This window comes from Muscardinus avellanarius (assembly GCF_963383645.1).
Source record: "Muscardinus avellanarius genome assembly, chromosome: 18".
NCBI lineage: Eukaryota > Metazoa > Chordata > Mammalia > Rodentia > Gliridae > Muscardinus > Muscardinus avellanarius.
This window is the reverse complement of record NC_137804.1, coordinates 26,241,482-26,266,656: the sequence shown is the minus strand read 5'-3', so window position 1 is coordinate 26,266,656 and position 25,175 is coordinate 26,241,482. Positions and strand designations below refer to the sequence as shown.

Sequence of the window (25,175 nt, the reverse complement as noted above, 5' to 3'; positions counted from 1 at the left end):
CTCCAGCCCAATGCTCACCACAATCATAAGTGAAATAGCAGCTCCTACAGGAGAAATCCCAGTGCTGTACCCCCAGGGACCTGAACAGCTTTGATAAACTCCCTGGGTCTGAGATCTACCCAGTGAAGGAGTACTGGTGGCAGAGATTACCATACCCTAGTCACAGTTCCCTGAGGGAAAACGCCCCACCTGGTGCCCACAGGGTCTGGCGCAGCCATGACTAACTCCCTGGGTCTGAGACTTTGTGATACAACCCCCAGGGAAGGAGTGGTGGTAGGTGATATTACCACACCCTCCAGAGATCCAGAGCACAATAAGTGAAGTCATGGTGATCTGGAGAAGAACACAGAGAAGGTGGGAGTAGAATCTGCAGTTGATTATATCAGAAGCTCAGACAAACTCAGGCTCTGATCAGTGGAAAGTATGGGGGGAGTCTTAAACACTTAACACTAAACCCAATGAGTAGGATCTCTAGGAACACCGCAAACATCCCAATTGTGGTGAACAGGGAGAAGTCATACTAGCTCAGCACTAACTGTGGAGAACAGACTCTCCTACATTGAGTTTGGTCTTAGAGGCATACACTACCAACAGAGGCAGGAAGAGACCTAGACTCCAAATTGGTGGAAAGTGTGGAGGGTGCCCCACACTCAATATTAAATACAGCCCCAGAATAGACTGAGAACAATCATAGAACCAGACTCACAGACAGAAAGGTGCCAGAGGCACTCATTATCTACACTGAGAAATACTGCTGAATAGCCATTTATTTGTAGCATTGCATTAATTAGTTATTGGGATTGTTTGGGGTTTTTGGTAGTTTTTTTGTGTATATGTGTGTGAGAGTGTATACCTTTTTTTCTTTTTTGGGGCGGTTGGGGGTTTTTGTGGTTTTTTGTTTTGTTTTGTTTTGTTTTTTAACCTTCTTCCCAAATCCTCTCCCAAGCTTCTGACCTTGTACATACCTACTCTCTCCTCTCTATCCCTTTTCTATCATTTATCTTCTTTTTATTGCTCCCTTGTCTTGTATTAAATCCACTTCATATCACTGTATCAGAAAGTCTACATAGATTACTAGAATACTACTACATGTGTACTATCTTTAATCTCTAGTATATACTACAATACCTACCAAACTCATAAGAATTTACCCTATTCTTCCATTTACTCCATCACTTCCCTCCTTACTCAAACTTCACTGTTGAATACAATATAATTTGCCCTTGAATATACCAGCTAATACATAGAACTGTGATAAATCTACCAAAAGCAACAGGTACAAACTTCTGAATTAATGGGAAGGAGGAACAATAACAGAGCAATGAGCTCTCACAGCTCCACAATGACAGAACCCGATAACACAGAAATGCAGAGATCTCCAGAAGATCAAATCAGGAATGTAACTGTAGAACTAATACAGAATTTTAGAGAGAGTCTGAAAGAAATAAAGGATGCAATCATTGAAGTAAAGTCATCAATTCAAACTATAAACAATCAATTAGACCACATGAAGAATAGAATCTTGCTCCTAGAAGATTATCACTCCAAAAATGAACACATAGTTTATAACTGAGAAAAATTTTGACGACAGGAATGGGACATTGAAGAAATATGGGCTTAAGAGAGCTAACCTAAGAATAATTGGCATACAGGAAGGGAAAAAGGTGAAACCAAAAGGATCAACAATCTCTTCAAAGAAGTAATAGCAGAAAACTTTCCAAACATAGAGCAAGAGGTCGATACACAGGTTCAGGGAACTTATAGAACTCCCTTTAGACAAGATCAGAGAAAAGGTTCCCCACTCCACATAATAGTCAAAATGACCAATGTAGAAGCCAAGGAGAGAACTTTAAAGGCAACAAAAACAAAAGGTCAAGTGACATTTAGTAGCAAACCAATTAGAATCACTCTAGACTTCCCAAATCAAGTGATGAAATCCAGAAGGGCCTGCAGTAACATATTACAAATTCTGAAAGAAAACAAGTTCAAGCCAAAAATTTCCTACCAAGCAAAACTATCTTTCAAATTAGATGAGAAAATAAAATGCTTCCATGACAATCAGAAACTGAAGGAATTTTTGTCTTCAAAACCAGCGCTAGAGAAAATACTCAAAGAGATTAACTGCAAAGGAGAAATTAGTAATACACACCAGAACCAGAGAAACAAGAATTTCCAATCAGCAGACAACTAAGCAAAGAAGAACAAACAGTATTTCAAACTGAAATACAATTTTAACATGTTAGAAATTAAAAATCATCTCTCAATAATCACACTGAATGTAAATGGCCTCAACTCCCCAATAAAAAGAAATAAAGTGGCAAAATGGATTAAAAAAACAGAACCCATCTATCTGCTTCTTGAAGGAAACACACCTTACAAGTAAAGATAGCAACAAATTTAAGGTAAAAGGACTGGAGCAAAGTAATCCATGCCATTGGAACTCGAAGGCAAACAGGAGTAGTAACTATGATATCAGACAAGTTAGACTTCAAGCCCAAGTTTATTAGAAGAGACAAGGTCATTTTTACTGGTAAAAGGATCGATCCAGCAAAAGGAAATAACAATAATCAACATTTATGCCCCAAACATAGGTGCAGCTACTTTCATAAAACAAACTCTCTGTGACATTAAGTCACACATAAATCCCAATACAATAATACTGAGAGACTTCAACACCCCTCCCACACCATTAGACCAATCTTCTAAACAAAAGGTCAGTAAAGATGCCTCAGAACTAAAGAACACCATTAATCAAATGGACTTGTTGGACATATATAGAATATTTCATCCAACTACAGTGGAGTTCACATTTTTCTCAGCTGCTCATGGAACCTTCTCCAAAGTAGATCATATCCTGGGCCACAAAATGATCACTAGCAAATTCAGAGAATGTAACATACCTCCCTGTGTCTTTTCACACCAAAATGACATGAAACTAGAAATCAAGTATAAGAAGACCCAGAGAAACAGCATAAACATGTGGAGACTGAACACCACACTTCTGAATGAAGAATGGGTCATAGAAGATGTAAGAGGTGAAATCAAGAAATTTCTAGAAACAAACAAAAATAGAGATACAACATATCAAAACCTCTGGGACACTTTGAAGGCAGTGTTAAGAGGAAAATTTATAGCACTGAGTGCTCACATAAAAAAAAAAAAAACAGAAAATCACCAAATAAATAACCTAATGACACACCTCAAATCCTTGAAAAACAGGAACAATCTAACCCCAAAGCTAGTAGAGGACAGGAAATTATTAAAATCAGAGCAGAAGTTAACAAAGTAGAGAATAAAAAAACAATACAGAAAATCAACAAAGCCAAAAGCTGGTTTTTTAAAAAAAATAACAAGATAGATAAATCACTAACCAACTTAACTAATAAACAAACAAACAAAAAAAAGATAAGAGATGAAAAAGGAGACATTACTACTGACAGTGTAGAAATCCTGAGGATTATCAGAAACTACTTTGAAAAACTATACTCCAACAAAATGGAATATCTCAAGGAAACAGACAACTTTCTAGATAAACACAACCTTCCTAAACTGAGTCAAAAAGATATAGAACACTTAAAGCAACCATAACAATCAAAGAGATTGAAACAGCAATAAAGAGCTTACCATCAAAGAGAAGCCCAGGACTAGATGGTTTCCCAAGTGAATTCTATAAAACCTTTATAGAAGAGCTAATACCAATACTCCTCAATCTATTTCATGAAATAGAAAAAAAAACAGGACTCTCCCAAATACATTCTATGAAGCCAACATCACATTAATACCAAAACCAAATAAAGACAGTACAAGGAAGGAGAACTACAGGCCTGTATCTTTGATGAATTTGGATGCAAAACTGCTAAACAAAATACTAGCAACATGCATTCAAAACCACATAAAGAAAATCATACATCATAACCAGGGAGGGTTCATCCCACGGACACAAGGCTGGTTCAACATATGAAAATCAATCCATGTAATTCATCATATAAATAGAATCAAAGACAAAAATCACATGATCATTTCAATAGATGCTGAAAAAGCATTTAATAAAATCCAACATTCATTTATGATAAAAGCACTGCAGAGAATTGGAATAGAAGGAACATATCTCAACATCATAAAAGCAATATACAATAAGCCCACTGCCAACATTAAAAAAGTGGAAAAACTTTGGGAATTCCCTCTAAAAACAGGAACAAGTCAAGGATGTCCATTATTACCACTTCTCTTCAATATAGTACTTGAGACTCTAGCCTTAGCAATAAGGCACGAAAAGGAAATCAAAAGAGTACAAATAGGGAAAGAAGAACGGAAACTTTCACTATTTGCAGATGACATGATAGTATATTTAGAAAACCCAACAAACTCAACCAAAAGGCTTATAGAACTGATCAACAAATTCAGCAAAGTGCCTGAATACAAAGTCAATCTTAAAAAAATCAGAAGCTTTTCTGTACACCAACCATAAATTCACTGAAAAAGAAACTCAGAAAACACTTTCATTCAGGATTTCACAAAATAAAATAAAATAAAATTCTTAGGAACAAACTTAACCAAGGAGGTAAAATATCTCTACAAAAAAACTATAAAACATTGAAAAAAGAAATTGAAGATCTTAGAAGATGGAAACCTTTGCCATGTTCATGAATAGGCAGAATAAATATCATTAAAATGGCCATTCTTCCAAAAGTGATCTACAGATTCAACTCAATGCTCATTAAATTGTCAAGAATATTCCTCACAGACATAGGAAAATCTGTCCTTAAATTTATTTGGAACAACAAAAAGCCCAGAATAGCCAAAGTTGTTCTCAGCAACAAAAACCATGCAGGAGGAATCACAATACCTGACTATAAACTATACTACAAAGACATTGTAATAAAAAAACAGCATGATACTGACACAAAAACAGATACATAGACCAATGGAGCAGAATAGAAGACCCAGAAACAAGTCCACACGTTTACAGCCAATTGATTTTTGACAAAGGGGCCAAAAACATACACTGGAAAAAGTGTTGGCAAAACTGGTTAACCATATGCAGAAAATTGGAAAGTAATCCCACTTTCTCACCCTGCACAAGAGTCAATTCAAGATGGATCAAAGACTTGGAAAGTAGACCGGAGACCTTGAGGCTCCTTGAAGAGGGCATAGGTCCAACACTGCAACACATAGGCACAGATAAACACTTTCTCAACAAGACCCCAAAGGCACAACAAATTAAAAGGCAAATCAATACGTGGGATTGCATGAAACTGAAGAGTTTCTGTTCAGCAAAGGAAACTGTCAAGAACCTCAACCAAGAGCCAATAGAATGGAATAAGATTTTTGCCACCTATTCCTCTGATAGAGGACTAATATTTAGAATATACAGAGAACTCACAAAACTCAAGACAAAAAAAAAATCTAATACAAAAATGGGCAAGCGAATTAAATAGACACGAAAGAAGAAATTCAAATGCTAATAAATACATGAAAAAAATGCTCAGCATCATTGGAAATCAGAGAGATGCAAATAAAAACTACCCTGAGATTTCAGTTTACCCCAACTAGAATGGCCATCATTCAAAACACAAACAACAACAAATGCTGGCGAGGATGTGGAGAAGTAGGAACTCTCAAACATTTTTGGTGGACTGCAAATTAGTGCAACCACTTTGAAAAACAGTATGGAGAATTCTCAGAAGAATGGGAACTAATTTACAATTTGATCCAGCAATACCACTTCTGGGTATCTACCCAAAAGAAAGTAAACCAAACTACCAAACTAATGCATGTGTATCTATGTTCATAGCTGCACAATTCACCATAGCCAAACTATGGAACCAGCCAAGATGTCCATCAACAGAATGAATGGATTACAAAACTCTGGGATATGTACACAATGGAATTTTACTCAGCCAAAAAGAAGAACACAATTACATCATTTACAGGGAAATGGTTGGAACTGGAGGACATTATGCTAAGTGAAATTAGTCACAAAAAGTTAGAAATCGTATGCTTTCCCTAATATGTGAAAGCTAAAGAGAAATGGGTCATAGAAGGAATTCCAGGTTAAAAAGGAGATCCTATAGAGGAGCAAATAAGGTAATCTAACTGTAGGGATGGGAGGGGGAAAAGGAAACTTTAAAACACACAATGTACTTATTCTAATTGTAGTAAACCACTCAGCCAAGCACGGGAGGGAGTGATGGGGAGGTAGTGCAGTGGGGACTTGGTGGGGGCTGGCTGGGTGATTTGTGCATTTATGTCTACACAAGTTTTTACCCCATTATGATGTATAAATACAATGCACCAATAAAAAATTAAAAATAAATTAAATAAAATTTTAAATTTAAAAAAAAGTGAAAAGTCACATCAACAGCAATCACTCTTCTAGAAAGGTACATGGGTTAGGCAAGAAGGTTTCTTCCCTAGACCAAACTGCAGGCTCTGGAAAATCCCATAGCAGTCAATTTCCCATGAAAAAGAAGGTATGTCACTGCTGAGTTCCTTATTATAGTCTATGTAAGGAAAAGAAAAGGGTACCAGGTATAGTGGCACACAACTATTATCCCAGCACTAGAGAGACTGAGACAAGAGGATCACAAGTTCAAGGCCAGCCTCAACAACTTAGCAAGGCCCTCAGCAATTTAAGGAAACCCTGTTTCAAAATTTAAAAAGGGCTGGGGGTGTAGCTCAGAGAAAGATTGCCCCTGGTAGGAAAAGATGGGAAGAACAAGGAGAAATAGAGAGAGAAAAGGAAAGGAAAAGAGGTCTCTATTGGTTTTCATAAGATAGTAAGGAGATAGAAGGGCTTCTTATAACTCTTGTTTTTCTTTTTTTTTTTTTTTTGTGGGTCTGGGGATCGAACCCAGGGGCATCCGACCTCTGAGATACACTCCCTGCCCTATTTTTTATTCTTTATTTTGAAACCCAGTCTCACTGAGTTGCGGAGGGCCTCACTGAGTAGCTGAGGCTGTCCACGAACCGCGATCCCCCGGTCTCAGCCTCCCAAACGCTGGGATTACAAGCATGCGCCACCATGCCCAGCTTCTTCTTATACTTCTTTAGAGCCCTCAACATGTAACTGGAAACAGAGTAGGTACCCAATTAATCCTTACTTTATAATTCACCAAAAACATATGTTCAATGTCCTATCACAAATGCCTGGAGCCTAAAAGAATTTGTAGTATTAGATTTGACTGGCCATTACAAAAACATAAAATAGAATTGTCTGAGGGGAATTGGGAACGTTGACACCCACAAACGAGCATAATGAAATAAAAGTCCTTCATGAAAATACATAAATATGCACTTTATTATCATGATATCCAACACCATGAAAACTTTCTAAGTTATCTTATTCCTGAAGGCGGACTCAAAACTAGCACCTCATTGTATTCTATCTGGATGCATTCAGTGACTGCACTGCCGTCCATCAATTAGTCTCTACCTCACCAACCAACAAAATCCTGGCACGTGTTCCCTACTTCTTGGTATAAGTCGAATAGCAGTGACATGGAAACATGTCTCACATTATCAAACGCTCATTCATTTCAGTCAGTACTAAGAATTAGTTCTGATACGTGTGCAATATTCAATGTTAAATGGCTATATGTATATATATGCATACATTAAATGGCTATATATATTAAATATTTAATATTAGATGACTATATGTGTATATGAATACACACAGAGGTTCTTGACCACAATATCACTAGATGCCCTTGGAGTTTAGAGTAGGGCTGAGAAAGTAAAATGTGTAAAATTCAGGTCATGTACTTTTTTTTTTTTGGTACTGGGTATTGAACTGAGGGGCATTCTTCTTTTGAACTACACCACTATCTCTTCTTATTTCCTTTTTAAATTTTGCACAGAGTCTTGCTAAATAGCTGAGGGTCTTGCTAAATTGCAAGGCTTGGCCTCAAACCTGCAATCCTTCTGTCTTAGCTTCCCAAGTACTAGGAATACAGGCATGTGCCACCATGTCTAGAAGAGCATATACATTTTTCTAGGGAAAATTATAACACTTTTCACTGCCCTCTTAAAAATATATATGGCTTCCAAAAGTTAAAAGTCACAAATACAGCTTAAAATGTTTTATAAAGCATATTTTATTTAATATGTGCCATATTTCTAAATGTGAACAATTTCTAAATCTAGTCATTGTGAGCACTGTCCACCCCATACACTTACTTATTTCTACTGGTCTCAGGATTTCTTGTGAATTTTTATGTTATTTCATATGAATATATCAGAAATTTTTCCCAAGGAACAAATCAGTGAATTTTAATTTCTTCCCATTCCTTTTCAGATAATATGTACTGAAGAGCCAATAGATTTTAGAACTCAAGCTGTTATACCCTAAAATAGAAGACATCACATTTTAGCATACCTAGTTCCAAAAGTTTGCAGATCCTATCTAGCACCCAAATCCCATACACTTTGGAGACCCAATTTTCCATTGAAATCAAGAGAATTTACAGAAAGGAGAGATTTTTTTTTTAATTCCATAAGGGATGTAAGCTGACATTATTTAAAGAAGTCATGTCGGTCTGCAAAGATGAAATAGCAGGAATCGATCGAGGTGCCAGTCAATACAACTTTTGGAATTTCTCCAGTGGGCACCATCAGAGGTGGGGATTGACAAGAAGGGTGTGAAGGTCAAAAAATTCCAAGGAGCAACTAAAGCTGCTGTTGAAATAGTTGTAGAGGACACAGAATTAAACTGCCAAACTGAAAAAGTCTTACTTGAGGGATCTTGGTCTTCCTAGCAACTGAAATGGGAAAGCTTCCAGTTCTGTGTTACATGAGCATGTTTCCCAACAACGGCTGTCAATTTCTCCTCAGCATCTTACCCACATGTTCTCTTGTTAGAGAATCTACCCATCATGCCCCTTTCCTGGCCGTGGGTTTCATGACTCACTCTCTTGGCCACAACTGATTGGAGATAGGATAGACTGAATTCAAGTGGGGCTAGTCAGATTGTTGTTGTTGTTGTTGTTGTTGTTGTTGTTGTTGTTGTTTGAATTTGAAACTGCAACAGAGAAACTCTGGGCAGTTCCTGATGAGCACTTGCATGGAGTGGACACATATGGCTTTCTTGAGAGGTCACTTTTTCACAAAGAGGAATATAAAAACTGATAAAAAGACAGAGGCCGGACGTGATGGTGCATGCCCGTGATCCCAGTACTTGGGAGGCTAAAGCAGGAGAATCTCAGGTTCGAGAGCAGTCTCAGAAACTTAGCTAAATTCTTATCCACCTGGTGAGATCCTGTTTCAAAATTTAAAATATTTTAAATAGGGCTGTGGGTATAGCTCAGAGGTAGAATGCCTCTGAGTGCAATCCCCAGTACCACAAAAATAAAAATAGAGAGGTGAAAGAAAGAGACAGAGACAGAGAGGGACCTTGTCTGTTTTGTATATAATCTTCCAGCTAACCCCTGATTCCAACCCCTCATGACACCTGGCTTCCTTACCCACCCTCAGAGTCTGGGGAAAATCCTTTTAGGTTCCCAGTAAATCCTCCCTTCTTTTTTTCTGCTACTTGAAAACACATTCTCTCTTAAACAATAGATGGCTGGATGAATTAGTAAATGAATGGTCTGGATTCTCAAAGAGAACAAACAAACAAATAAAAATATTTCACACGGTGGAAATTGCTAGAAGTAGAAATCAGGAAGGCTGGAATCCAAGAGAAGACTGACTTTAAGACACAAGATGGAGAACTAAAAGACAAACTTAAACAGGTATGATCACTCTGGTAAAGTCAGAAACCAACTACAGAGGAAGCTGGGAGGTGCCAGCTGAAGGACTCCTGGACCAGGAAGCAGCCATGATGCCCTCAAGTTCCTGAAGACAGAGGCGAAGCCAGAAAGAGTTTTAACTGGATGGATGAAACCATTCTCAGTGATGTTCAATAACCCAAAATAAAGCGCTACCCCGTCCCTGATGCTATGCTCTTGTTGACACAGGGAATGTCTCAGTTACAACCACCTAAAAGGATGTGCCAGGCCCTGGGTCAGCATCCTGAGACACACTCTCTCTCTCTCTCATTCCTGTCACCTGTAGATTTAGTTTGGGATGGTCCTGGAGTTGCCTCCTCCCAACCTTCAGGACGGGTTTCCAGGGCAAGAGTGTCCCTAGGTGTTCTCTGCTATTTGCTGGACAAGAATCCACAAGCCACCTCCAGGTGACCCTGCTTCTTCTATTTCCTACCAGTAGCTCCCTTCGTTTATGCTATCCATCCTTTTTTATATCTGTATATCTTAAGGATGCTGTCAGAGCCTAGTGAGGTAGCACACACAATCCTAGTCCTCGGGAGATTGAGAAAGTAGGATCACAGGTTCAAAGCCAGCCTCAGGAACTTAGTGAGGCTCTCTGCAACCAAGCAAGACCCTGTTTCCAAATAAGAAATGAAAACTGGTCTGGAGGTGTAGCTCAGAGATAGAATGTCTCTGGGTTCAATCCTCTGTAACACACACACACACACACACACACACACACACACACACACAATGACAGAGGACAAATAAATTATCTGGTTAACTCAGAGTGTCTCAACTTTATCTGCACTGACATTCTGGGCCGATAATACAGGAAAGGGGGGCTGCCCTATGCCCTGTGGGGGTTTTACCAGCATCCCTGGATCTTATTAATTGCCAGCAGCAAACTTTCCTCCTCCCAGAAACTGTTAGCCCAAAGTGTCTCCAAATATTTCCAAATGTGCCTGGTGGGGGGAGAGGAGCAAAATAGTCCCCATTGAGAACCTCCAAGTTAACCTGATCCATGTATCTGTAGCCCCAGCGCACAGTTCAAAAACAACATTGTTTTTAAGATGGGCTGTAGCTGCCTCAGTCTTTATCCCCCTCCGAGACACTTCCTATCGAACAACACAATGGTCACAGGTTTCTTCCAAGATACAGTCAAAGGCTGGCTTCACCTAGAAAGAGAAAGACTTGCACACAACACACCAGAATCCTGTTTGTCAGGCTGCCCCACTCTAGGCTGAACACCCACACTGCCTAAAAATCAACTCCCCAAACTTTTGAAAATGCTCCCTGCAGCTTTCAGAACCTGACCTTTAAAGAAGCTTTATCTGTGGGGTGTGTGTGTGTGTGTGCCTGTGAAACAGATTTATAATTTTCTATATTCTTTATCTGTGTGTGTGTGTGTGTGTGTGTGTGCCTGTGAAACAGATTTATAATTTTCTATATTCCTGCAAAGCCAAAACACTTATTGAGTTCAAATGCCAACTGAGGCTGGGTGGAGGAGAATTTGCACACAGATGTCGATGGACTCCAAAACAATAACATCAGCACTCCACCTGCAACTAATTATAGCAACAGAACTTGCACTCTGGCCAGAAGAGAACCCACCCCAGCTGCGGGTGCTGGCTGATACAACCACCCTGCCGCCTTCCTCCTGTCCACACGGGCATACTTAGCGAGAATGCAGTCTGCAGGGAATTTTATTAAGCAGTGAATGTTTGGAAGGTGACCACATCTCCTGCCTTTTTCTCTCCAAGCTTGGTTTTAATAAGGGTCTTTGGCACAAGCCAAAATTTATCTATTCATTGAAACAGGACAGATGGTTTTTTTCTTTGGTTACCTATGCACTGTTATGATCCCATCACCCACATCAAGCGATTCAGAGAGAAAATCATTTCAATCTCTTGAGGTCCAACATACAAGAATGTTTCCTCCCATAAGCCATAAGCCAAGCATTCCAGAAGAAAACTTGGGAATCCAAATCTGTAAAGATATTCATGTGGTGCATATGGCTGATCCTAGGGCTGACTGCCAAAGATTACAGAGAAAAAACCAGCTGAGATCTGTGGCAAAGATGTATACTTCACGTCAAATGCCACCCCACCCCGCATTCTAGTACACAAAGAAACCGATTATTAGCTCAACACCATTTCATCTATCTTCAGACCAAAAAAGTCCTCACCTATCAATGAAAGGCATTTAAAATTTTAGCTCTGTCTTGTTAGTAATTGTCTAGGTCTGGATCAAAGTTTCTCCAGCTTTGGAAAGGTAGTGCTAAGAAAGGCTGTCTCCAAATGAAAAAGATAAACTTTTTTGTGTGTAAGTGATACTGGGGGTTGAACTCAGGGGTAGTCATTCTGTCTCTGAGCTATACCCCCAGCCCTATTTCACTTTTTATTTTAAAACAGGGCCCCACGAAGTTGCTGAGTCTGGCTGAAAGCCTACAATCCTCCTGCCTCAGCCTTCCAAGTACTGGGATGCTAGGTGCTCAGCACCACACCCAGTCTGAAGATGAATGTTTCATCTAAGAATGGGCATTCCAAGTTGTGTTGCTAAACTACTTCTGTATTATCCAGTTCTATATCCATGTGCCTATGTAACACTGGGGAAAATGCACACAAACACACACTTCCACGCAGAGCTAAGACAAAAACACTTAAGAGTTGTGCCATATGACTGAATAGAACGTCGAAGCAACAGTGCCTTCAACAGCGAGGGCGTCTCACATGACCAGGAGTCTGGAGGAGGGCCATTGCTGGGGCTGGTGCAACTGCTCAAAGATGGCAGGACATATGTTTCTGTGCATGTCTTGGCCTTTCCTTCATGGTGACAAGATGGCTGACACAGCTCCAGGAATCACATCGACACTTGAGATGGGAAGGAGCAGGGAGGAATGGTGCTGGTGGCACTTATTCCTTTTATCAGGAAAAAAAAAAATCCAGATTCTTCTAGAATCCCTCCACTTGGCTTTGGTTGGCCAGATACTTAAAGAACTGGAAACTGGGCCATTAATCAGGCACCATGGGGACATTCTGCAAGGGCCAGCACTGGAGGACACTGACAGTCAGAGTCTCATCTGCTCTCACAGGTCTGCTTTAATGCCTCACTTCCAGAATGCTCTCGAAGCAGGACAGCCTTTCCAAAGTGGGCTGCAAAGCCTTTGTTCTAATACACGTATAGCTTGTACCAGATGGGATTGTGTATAGGTATGTATGTACATATGTGTGCGCACGCGTGCACACACACGCACACACACACACACACACACACACACACACACACACACACATACACACTCTACTCCCTAATTGCCTTCGCAGGGAGTAGATTTTCTCCACACCACTGAGACTTTGGGCTTGGCCACATGACATGATTTAGCAAAAGAAAGGTTAGTGATCATGATGCAAGCAGAGACTTTAAACATGTTTTGGGGTCCGGGCATGGTGGCACACACCTGTCATCCCAGTATTAGGAGCCTGAGATAGGAAGATTAAAGTTCAAGACCAGCCTCAGCACCTTAGTGAGACTCTCAGCAACCTAGCAAGACCCTATTCCAAAAAAAAGTAAGAAGAGCTCAGAGGTAGAATGCCTCTGGGTTTAATCCTCAGTACAAAAAAAAATGTGTTGGCAATGGAGCAAGGTTCAGAGCTGGGGTGAGGAGGAGGTGGATCACTGGGGGTGTGAGGACTATATCCTCACTCTGATCACTGATATCTCTCTCTCTCTCTCTCTCTCTCTCTCTCTCTCTCTCTCTCTCTCTCTCTCTGCTTCTAACTACCATGAACTGAGCAGGATTTCTTGACCACACCCTGATGCTACAACATTCCTGCCTTGGAGCCAGCTGACCATGGACTGAACCTCTGAAATCACAAGCCAAATAAACCTTTCCTTTGCTACATTGTCCTTGTCAGATATTTTGGTCACAGCAACAAAAGGGTAATTAAAACAATATCTGTGGTCTACCATGAGATGTTCTGAAGAGCCTCTGTTCTAAGAACAACATGGAGACAGTGGAACATGCCCAAATACAACTTGCAGCCTAGAGCCTGCTACCCAAAGTCCAACTAAGTTTCAGACATCCTGATGATATATAAAGGAGAGGCAAATGCTTGTCTTCTCAAGCCAGTAGGTTTGGGGATGGTTTAATACACAGCATTACTGCCCCAATAGCTCTCTAATACATAGGCTCTTCATTTAAGATAAAGTCTCATAGTTAAGCAAGATTGGGGAATTTCTGGATTATGCAAATTTAATGAATACCATTTGCCTTCAGGAGTTTTAACATTTCACGTAGTGATGTGTTGTATGGTTTGTTAGGGCTGCCATAACAAAGCACCACAACTGGGTGGTTTAAACAACAGACTTTTATTGTCTGACAATTTGAGAAACTAGAAATCTAAACCCAAAGTGTCAGCACAGTTGGAACCTTTGAGAGTTGGGAGGAAAGGATCCGTCCCAGGTTTCTCTCCTTTGCTTATACCACAAAGTCGCCTTCTCTCGGGGTCTTCACATCATCTTCTGTCTGTGCCTAACTGATTGCTGTCCAATTCCTCCCCTTCTATAAGGACAGCCATCAGATTGGATTAGGGCCTATACTAAACATGTTGTTTTAACTCGATTACCTCTGTAACAAATATATCTTCAAATAAGATCCTTTTCTGAGATACTGGGAATCAGAAATCCACCACATCTTTTTCTGTTGTGTTGGAACATATGCAACTCAACCTGGCACATATGCATGATGAATTCCTAGGAGAGACATCTCCAGTACTTGTGTCTTAAACTTATTTGACCAGAAAAATCCCCTTTGGAAAATGTCATTTCCCTGGACACATTTTGGATATACTGGTTTTGAAGGTTCCATGGTTTCTTAGATTAAAGAAGTAGAGGGAAAAAAAGGAGCCTGAAAGAAAGTATAGTGATGAGCCTGAGGAGTGAGTACATCTGTCTTAGCCTATTTTCTATTGCTATTACAAAATACTGGAGACTGAATATGTTATAAAGAAAATCTCAGCCAGGCGTGGTGGTACACTCTTGTAATCCCAGTACTTGGAAGGCTGAGACAGGAAGATCACAGATGCATGGCCAGCTTCAACTACTTAGTGAGGCCCTCCACAACTTAGACCTTGTTTCAAAATAAAAAAATTTAAAATAGGGCTGGGTATGTAGCTTGGAGGTAGAAAGCCCCTGGATTCAATCCCCAGTGCTGCAGAAAGAAAAAAAAAAGAAAGAAAAGAATAGAAAGGAAAGGAAAGGAAAAGGAAAGAAAAGAAGGAAGGAAGGAAGGAAGGAAGGAAGGAAGGAAGGAAGGAAGGAAGGAAGGAAGAAGGGATTTTATTTTTAAAGCTCACAGTTTCAAAGATCCAAGAGCATGGTGCCGGTATCTTCTGGACTCCCAGTGAAGCCTCACTGCAGAAGGTATCACATGGCGGAAGCATGTGTAAGAAGAAGAGTGGGTGCATGCAGAAAAGACTGAAACACAAGGGGTAACCTGCTTTACAACAACCTGCTCTCTCAGTAGCTAATTCTGTCCCTCCAGATCCAATTCTCTCTTGTGAGACCTAATGAAGTCTCAAGAGACCTGCCTAGTTCTTGAGGAAAATATTTTTCTATTCATGAGGGCAGAGCCCCCACGACTTACTTATGTCTTAGGTATCCCATCACTTCAACACAGTTACTCTGGGGACCAAGTTTTGAGCCACACCCAAACCACAGCAACATCTTCATCTGATCCATAAACCTCCTGGGACTCGGCATTCCTAGGCTCAGCCCTTAATTCCACAAAGTGACTACAGCTGCATATCTCCAGCACACGGCTTATCATGATACAGTTACCTTACCACCTCTCAACAAGATAAAATAAATCCTGCCAGTCACTATCTACTGATACTACTCATTGTATCTATCAAATACTGACAGTAAAATGAGTATTTTTAAAGAAAGCTGAATGGCCCCTGCTGAACTGGCTCTGCAGTTATACCTATAAAAGAACTAACAATAATAATAATTAAATAAACACAGAAATGTGATCCCTCTCAACCTTTTCAAGTTTCAGACTCAAAATGCAAACTTATGCATTGTATGTTGAAACTGGATCAAACACTTATATTAATATTGATTTAAAGTGGATTCGTTCCTATTGTGTTAAGCCAAAAATAGAAATTGTCACATAACTATGGCTTAAAAGCTGTTAACATTCCCCAGACAGGTTTACTTACACTTCTTGGGTTACATTTCACGACGACCTTGTCCCACTTCTGCACAAGATGGGTAAATATTAAATCTAGCACAACCTCCTAGTGTGTGATGCTATTTTTATTCATGCAGAGCCTTGGCTAGCCATGCACAACCTAGGGAAATGTCTAAAAATTGCTTTATGCATACCTAATTTGGAAAAATTCCATTAAAAATATGAAGTTAATGGTTGCACAAAATGGCCAGAAATACAAAAAGTTAATGACTTTTATGCATCAAATTTCAAGATATAAATCCTGATGAACTTTCTGTTTGTTCATTTTCTTGTTTGTTTGTTTTTTATTTATTGAGATGGATGCCTCACTATATTGCCCAAGCCTGTCTCAAATCCATGTGTTCAACTGATCCTCCCACTTCAGCCTCTCAAGTTACTGGGACTACAGTAACTTGGTGTGCAGAAGTGCACACTTCTGTACCCAGCTCCTTATGAACTTTCTTTTGGAGGGGGTTATTGGGGATTAAACCCAGGGGCATTCTCCTTCTGAGCTATACCCCCAGCCCTATTTTTTATTCTTTAATTTGAATAAGGCTCTCATTAGGTTGTGTAGGGCCTCATTAAGTAGCTGAGGTTGGCCTCAAACCTGTGATCTTCCTGTCTTGGCCTCCCAAGTACTGGGATCACGAGCGTGCACCACCACACCTGGCTCTCCTTATGAGATTTCTGAAAATTTATTCTCTACCGTTTTTCTCTCTCTGATCTCCATTACAACTGGCAAAAAATAATGGACCTATAAAGAAGAAATACATCTAAATCCTTTTAGAGAAAATTGCAGTACTTGGGAGTTTGAGATAGGAGGATCACAGGTCCAAAGCCAGCCTTGGCAACTTAGCAAAGTTCTCAGCAACTTAGCAAGACCCTGTTTCCAAGTAAAAAATAAAATAATGCTGAGGGGTAGCTGGGCATGGTGGCACACACTTGTAATCCCAGTACTTGGGAGGCTGAGATTGGAGGATCACAGGTTTGTAGCCAGCCTCCCCAGAAACTTAGTGAGGTCCTCCACAATTAGTGAGACCTTTTTTTAAAAAACAGAAATATAAAATAGGGCTGGGAATGTAGCTCAGAGGTAGAATGCCCTTGGGTTGTTCAATCCCCAGCATGAGAGAGGGAGAGAGAGAGAGAGAGAGAGAGAGAGAGAGAGAGAGAGAGAGAAAGAAGAAGGAGGAGGAGGAGGAGGAGGAGGAGGAGGAGGAGGAGGAGGAGGAGGAGAAGGAGAAGAAGAAGAAGAAGAAGAAGAAGAAGAAGAAGAAGAGGAGGAGGAGGAGGAGGAGGAGGAGGAGGAGGAGGGGAGGGGAGGGGAAGAAGAAGGGGAGGTGGGAGGGGAGGAGAAAGGAAAGGAAATTGGGTCATTTTACTTCCTTGTGGTTGTATCTAGACATATACATATATACATACACAGGCACACACACCACACACATACACACACCTGCTAAACTTTTCCCAATATCATAAGCCATCACAAGTAAAAGGAAAAAAGGGGGGCTGCCTTGAGTGGCAGCAGAACATTTTTCCTCATGGCTTGACATTGGGGACTTGGACTATGGGTTCATCCCATTGCAAAGAATAAGCTGTCACAAGGCTGTGCCATGGTCTCCTTCAGTTCAAAAAAGTACATCTTAGATCAGAAGTGGCAACATAAAGACAACTCTGCATCCACACACACACTCTATACAAATGATCCCACGTGTCAGGACAGTGAGTCTTAGCAATGACCAGTGTATTTGCCCCCCATAGACATGCGTGACTGAGCAATAGAGCCTTGGAGGGAACCGGAGGGGTGGGAAAGCAGGGAAGGGGTGGAACAGACGTCCAGGAACCTGAGCATCAACCTCTGCACAACGATATGGGGCCAGGGCCACCCATCCATTGGCCCCAAGGCTCCAGGTGGCCCCACACTTCCAGTGACATAGGGAGGAACTTCAGCTGCTCCCTGAGAGCTAGAGCTGGATCCAGCTCCTTTAGACAGACACATGAAGACTTCAAAATCCACTACACAGAAACTGATGAGTGAAAGCGCTCTAAGCACTGCATATTTGGGGAAATGTCTGTGCTGGTTAGCAATAAATTTACAGGAACTATGAATTTCATACATAAGAGCATTTGAATTTCCTTGATTCCCTCCTATAATGGGCCTGCTTCCCATCCCTCCTCACATATTATACTTCAAATTGGTTTAGATCATTTGAATTTAGGTTAGTGAAATTCTAATTATCTAAGTATGCCCGGAAGAATTACATTTGTAGATGTAATCTCTGGGTTTTTTTGTGCATAAGAAACTACATTCAAATGTCCCTTTAACTCTTTTCCTTTCCCATAAAAAAAAAGGGGTTTTTTTTCCCCTCTGAAAAGAATGTATAGTATATAATAGCAAATGGTGGTGGAATAAGTGTCCCTCAAATGCCCACACGTTAAAGACCTGGTCCCACAGTGGGTAGTAGGAGGTGGTGGGACTGTTAGGAGGTGGAGCCTCATGAGAGGCCCTGGGTCATGAAGGAGGCTGTGGATCCCTGGCCTCTTCCCGTCTCTCTCCATCGCTCTCTGTCCATGGAGTGAACACCTTGCTCCTCGTGCTCCCCAGAGGCCCAAAGAGATGGGGCCAACAAAAGCTTGGACTGAAACCTCCAAAAACACGAGTGGAGACCTTTTCTCTTCGTAAGTTAACTATCTCAGATATTTCATTATACTGACAGAAAGCTGACTAACACAGGTGGAAATCCTAAGTAGTCTAAAATCCATTTCCAGGGAAAATAAGTTCTTAATTAAAAATAAATTTCTAATTAAATAAATCACTACCTTTTCATTCATTCCTTTTTTTCTCTTTGAGACAAGGCCTCAATTTGTTGTTCAGGCGTGGCTCAGTATTGCAATCCTCCAATCTTGGCCTCACTGTACCCAGCTCTAAATCACAATCTTAATCATCACATCAAAACTAGTCATGCAGCCAGCTGTAGTGATGCCCATGTGCCAAGACATCCTGCTGCCTCGGCATCTATGTGTTGAGAACCCCCACTCCACATAGTAAAAATCGGCAAAAAACGCCCCGAGAAGGAGGTATCGTCTCTGGCCAAAGTACCCCCCACTTTTAGATACCCTTCACTATTATTTCTTTTAACTTTCTACACGAATTGCTCCAGTGATGTGAAATTAGGACTATAAAAAGAAACTGAGTCTGTGGAGATAAATTTTCTAATAATTTGTCTAAACGTCCTTGGCTCTGCTCAACAATAAACTGGCCAGAATTCAGGTACTGTGATAAGCACCCCAGCTGCAGCAATCACAAATGGCCTCCGACCTTCATCACTATCTATCACTCCAGCAAAAGTAGCTCAGTTCAAAATAATTATTCACCCTTGAAATCCTGCCTAAAGACAGAGAGAAACCTTGTGTGTAACCTTAAAGAAACAACTTAGCTGCCCGAATACAATAGACCCAAAGAAAAAGACTGTTAACTTTTACCTCAGTGTAAGCACTCCAGGAGATAGAAAAAACTGGCCGCATAGTTAAAAATGAATATTACAAAATAAAGGACAGACATTCTAAATATATATGTATGAAGGAAAAGAAATACCGTAAGAGTAAGAAAAGTATTTTTGCATGAAGAAGAGCTTATCATAAGAAAGTCCCAACTGGGAAAGAAAGGAATTAGAAAGTTAGAAGCAGGTTGCAGAGAGTTTGTGACAGGGAAGTGGATTCTTTTAATAGGCTTGTTGTTTAAAGAAGAGTGCTCAGCAGTTAAGGAAATACATCTGACAATTAGAACAAAGAACCTTGTGGTGTTGTTTGTGATATTCTATCTGCCAAACTGTGTTGTGAGTATGCTTAAGCTTTCAGATTTAAAAAGATGCCAACAATGAATCACCACATCTCCCCGCACTCGCTATATGAACTGAGCCCAAAAGATGGAAAGTTCCAGGAAAAGTTAAAGAAGATTTCCCTGAGAAGCTCCCAAGCCTTGACTATCCTGGGAGGCTGCCACCTGGAGCTGCTTATCTGCAAGACCTTGGAGAGAAACAGAAGTTAATTCTTCGAGGGCCAACAGCCAGCTAAAAGACCGCCCCCGTTTCTCTTAACTTTATTGGTGAAGTGTATAAATTTCTTGGGGTTTTCATAATAAAGTGTCATTGGCTCAAGAAGCCTTTGTCCACTCCAGGTTCCTTTTTCAAAGCGTCGTAACTAAAAACTTAAGGAATTCATAGAGGGGAAAAGAACCGCTGCAGATAAGGATCTGCAGAACGCCGCCTGCCTTTTGACCCATCTTTCTGAGGCCCCCGACCGCTAGTGGACTTGCCCCCCACAGGACTGAACCCGCCGGTAACACCCATGTGTAATCCCAGTACTCAGGAGGCTGAGACAGGAGGATGGCAGGTCTGAGGCCAGCCTCAGTAACTTAGCAAGACCTTCAACAATTTGGCAAGATTTTATTTCTAAGTATAAAATAAAGTAAGGCAGGGAATGTAACTCAGAATTAGAATGCCCCTGAGTTCAATTCCCTGTCTCTGTCTCTCTCTTTCACACACACACACACACACACACACACACACACACACACACACACACCAAAATAAAAAATCTAGTCAGCAGACACACTTTTAATCTAACACATATGAAGTATGATCTTCCTATCACACTAAGATTCTACTCACAGTTCAGTGATTCTCCGAGGAGACAGTAACCACAAAGTTAAGTTCTTGAGCTTTGGCATAAAATAGACCAAATCCTTAAAACCAGCTCTGCTATTTACTAACTGTGAAAAGATCGGCACATTGTTTATTCTCTATATATTTATTTTTTATTTATAAAATGAGAGTCTAGTACCTACCTCAGATACATACAAAGTTATAAGCCCTTAACGGATTTCTACGGGTGAAAGTGGCAGCAATACTAGAACCCACAACCAGGGCAGGAGTCTCGATCATTCTCCAGACTTTAACCCATCTAGCTTCACTGTCTTGGGGGTACTGTAGATGGAACCCAGGGAAACTCTACCTGTGAGCTACACCTCAGCTTCATTTCTGATTTTACTTTGAAGCAGGGTCTCACTAAGTTGCAGAGGGCCTTGCTAAGTTACTGAGGCTGACCTCAAACCTGCCATCCTCCTGTCTCAGGCTTCCAAGCACTAAGATTACAAGCATGTGTCACCCCACCCAGCCTAGCTCCACTTTTCTGAGAAACAAAAAATCGTGTTCCCCTGTCTGTCTGTCCTCTCTTTCCTAGAAGGAGGAGAAAAGTATACTTTCCACTCCCTTCCACTGTCTCTTTTCCAGGCCAGAGAATGGAAGAGCCAGGGCACCACCACTGGGCTCTGTTCCCCTGGTGTGGCGGCCCTTGGAGTCAAGAATCCAGAATGCAGACATCCTGGATCCTGCTTCACTGCCCTGGAGAGCGGCCTGACCTGCTTCATACTGCAGCAAATAAGAAGCAAAGCTCTAGTGTGTAAGCACCTGAGCCTTCAGACTTGCTGGCTACTGCAGCCCTCCCTGTCCTGAGCAACCGAGACTCAAAAAGGGATCCTAACATCATCACAAGGTTGGGGGGGGGGTGGAAAGGCTTCTTCCATGTTCCATGTTCAAAAAAGTACCTTGTTATTTAAGGAATGGAGGATAAACCTCAGCCGAGCCAGGAAGGAAGGGTAGGGCAGTTAGAAGGCTGGGATTTATTAATGGAAAAGTTATACCCGACTATGTGTAAGCATGTGAATATAACATTGTCAACCTGGACACTCAGTATTGGAAAGGAGGAAAGAAATAGGAAGCGGGAGATGGGAGATGGGGCGGCACCAAGTACTGTGTGAATGTATGCCACTGTCAACATGATTCACATTAGGATGTGAAACTATAGTGCACCAATAAAATAAATAAAAAACAAAAGTACCTTGTTATCTGGGTGTGGTGGTGCACGCTTGTAATCCCAGTACTTGGGAGGCTGAGATAGGAGATCACAGGTTTGCAGCCAGACTCAGCTACTTAGCTGAGGCCCTCCGTAACTCAGTGAGACCCTGTTTCGGGTTCAATCCTGTACTATAAAAAAGCACCTTGTTTTTACCAAGTTTTTACTCTTTCCTTTGTAATACCATAGTATCTTACAAGTCAATTGACTCTAAATTCTCTAAGCTACCTCTTCTTTTTATATCATTTAACCTAAGAGGAAAAAATGATTACATTTACTCATACTTAATATGCGGATTAGCCCTGAGGCTTTCAGTGGGTCATCTGTCACAGTCTCACATCACCCACAATTCCCAAAGCATCCTGTGATCATAGGAGCCGCAGCCGGAGGAGATCATGGGAGCACCCTCAGCATCCATTCACTTCCAGCTTATGGCGACATGAGATACCCAAGTGGAATTGTGCATATTACCTCATTTAAACCATATGAACCCTCATGAAACGGACAGGTGATTTAAAATGGTTTTACTAAAATCAACAAAAGTATTTGTATGTCATTAAAATTTACTTCAATGAATTGCTTTTATTTAATTCATATTTACTTCTTTGTAAATGTCATAGAAGACATAATATATTGGGACTATAGTACATCATGTAATTTATACACAAATATACATACATTATTGGAGGATGCCGGTGTTAAAAAAATAAATGTAATAATAGAAGCATGAGACCAAAGTCATTTGGGAATGATAGTCTACATAATAGATCTCAAACATTTTGTTACTATCTGCATCATTCCTAAATGCTTTAACCATTTTCAAAAAAAATAACTAAAGAAAAAAGCAGTGCAGAAGAGAGTGGAAATGTGCATCATAGTAACAGGTTCACAAGGAGTTCATGAACCAGCCAAGTCATAAACAGCAGAAATGATAGTAAAAAGCATTAATTTGATTTAGGAGTGAAGAACAAAGCTTTCTGTTCCAACTCAGAAAAAAAAAATCACATTTCCACATCTGAGAACCAGCAATGGCTCCATCAGATAATCAAAGTGATAAGGTGATTGCTTTCCACACACAGAGGAGGAGAGTAGATTTCCATGCAGGTCACAATGCTGCACAGGGCTGGGCTCCGATGGAGTGGTCACCAAGGAAACAGATAGGAGGGTCAGCAGGTGACCGCAAGAACAGTGAAGCGCTTCACCAGCTGTCAGAGAAGCAGCCAGCTTAGAGTTGCCCTGCATCTGTACAGAAGTTAAGTACATCTGGGAATCCTTGAGGGGAATGGCATAGCATCCTCTACCCCACTTCTTAGCCCTTAGCCCACCAGTAAGAGACAAAGCTAAGGTGCAAACCCAGGCGCGTCTAAACCCCAAGCCTTTATTAAAATGGAAGTATAAAAATGGGCCTCGTACAATAGATGGGATATGGAAATGGAGACAGGCTGGGACTGAAAGAGGAATGGCAGGAAGCCAGGGTGCTTAGGAGGCCACCAGTGGGAAGGAAAAGCAAGAGAAGAGGTCTGGCGGTGGAAACCCTGAGATGTGAGCAGAAATTACCAAGTGGAAGATCATATAGAATGTGGAAGGAGGTGGTACAAGATAAGGCTGGAAAGTTGCCTTCTGGAATAAGGTGCTGCAGACTGAGTCGGGAGGTAGACTCCATTCTGGAGACAGGAGTAATCACTAGGGGCTTTAGGGTGGGGAATGGCGGAACTGCCTGTAGGCTTTGGGAAATGAATCTAACCACACTTGCTAAGACATGGGAGATGGATCAAAGAGGAGTAAGAAAGTACCTTGCCCACAGGTATAATGAATATTGAATAGGTAACGGCAAGAAGAACTGGATAAAATGTACTATGTTTCTCTTACATGGCATTGAACCCGTTCCAATCAACTAACCCCATTTTATACTGTCTAGTTTACTAATTAGAGAACACAGTCGGCTCGTTCCAGGAGGAAATAACGCTGCTGGTGATCCACAGACAACAGCAAAAATCAATGTATCAGTCACATGTGGCTCTCTAAAGGTTGCGGTTAAAGTGTTTATTCCTGCAGAGATTAACGTTTTCCTCTTCTATTCAGAGGAAGGTCTGTCTGAACTGCTGTTGCAACTGCTGAAAAAGAAAACAGAATTAACCAAGCAAAAAAAAAGTAAGCAATGAGAAGTGATCCTCCCCCACTTCCGCAGCTATGGGAAAAGGTTACTGCAGAATACGGAAACCACCAGCTAGAACCTCACACTCCCTCTGCTTCCCGTAGCATCCAAGGCAAACGCTCGTTAAGCTATAGCCTACTCCATGGTGCCGAGCGCTCTTCTGTGCAGGTCCCGGGATCACCTATGGCAGGAGAAGCCGAGGCTGAAAACCACTGAGGGCAGTCGTAACCTACCTGGTTTTCTTCGTGCGAAACCCTCATCTGCTCCTTGAGGACGGACATCCGGGCTGCCTCTTCCTTCCTCAACACTCTCTCCTTCTTCAGCTCGGGACTCCAGAAAGTCTTGATGCTGTTCATGGAGGAGCCCAGCTTGCTGTCCTTGATGTCCAGCTCTTTCCGGAGCAGGTCGTTCTCTCTCTGGAGTTCCTTGAGCTGGGCTTGAAGATCTAACATTGTGCTGTCTCTTACCTGCCTCAACATGGAGGGGACCTGATGGTGGTGGTGATGTGGGGAGCTGCTCAGGCCACCGTGTTGCTCTGTGTATGAAAGGACATCTGTATGGGAAAGTCCAGCAGAGGCGATATTGGGACTACTTCCCATGGCCGTGACTCGACCACCATATACGGCTCGATTAGTGGCCCTGCCCAGAGTCATGGTGCCCTTTGGGTAGGTGGTTGAGGCCACCCCTTCATGATCACTCAGGTACATGGGTCCAGATGTAGCATAGGCTGCGTTGAGGGACTGGATGTTCTCCATGGAGAGAGTCTTGCCTGCTCCTCCCCCGCCCCCACTACTCGTTCTTCGGTGGCCCAAACGAGGAGACCGCGGCAAACGAGGTGACCTGGAAGGGCTGCCTTCCAGATTGGTGACCGTTCTTGCGCTTCCGTACATCTTGCTTCTATTTTGAGGTGCTACCGAAGAGAAGAAGTGTTGTCCTAAGTTGGGGTTTAAGCCAGTATTCCCACTGTTGACCAGGGTTTTTACCGCATTCTCGTCACAGTCTATACTAGAAAATGAATCCAATCAAATTTCTGCAAAATGAACAAAAAAAAAGAATAATTAAAACACAAACTTCTTTAGAATTCTGACTGTAATTGCATTATATTTTAAAATATAAGGATGGATAA

The 25,175-nt window shown here is 41.3% G+C and overlaps 1 protein-coding gene across 3 annotated transcripts in view; it reads right to left on the bottom strand.

Annotated features, from left to right (window-relative positions):
- Nucleotides 1-24,939, bottom strand: part of ERC2 (ELKS/RAB6-interacting/CAST family member 2) — a gene marked incomplete at both ends in the record, with an annotated part of 759,201 nt that extends 734,262 nt beyond the window's left edge. For all 3 annotated transcript variants that reach the window (XM_080715235.1, XM_080715236.1, XM_080715237.1), the window contains one exon: nt 24,283-24,939. In XM_080715235.1, the coding sequence (XP_080571361.1) occupies nt 24,283-24,939 (657 nt within the window). The remainder of the gene's footprint in view (nt 1-24,282) is intronic.
- Nucleotides 24,940-25,175: the final 236 nt, after the last annotated feature.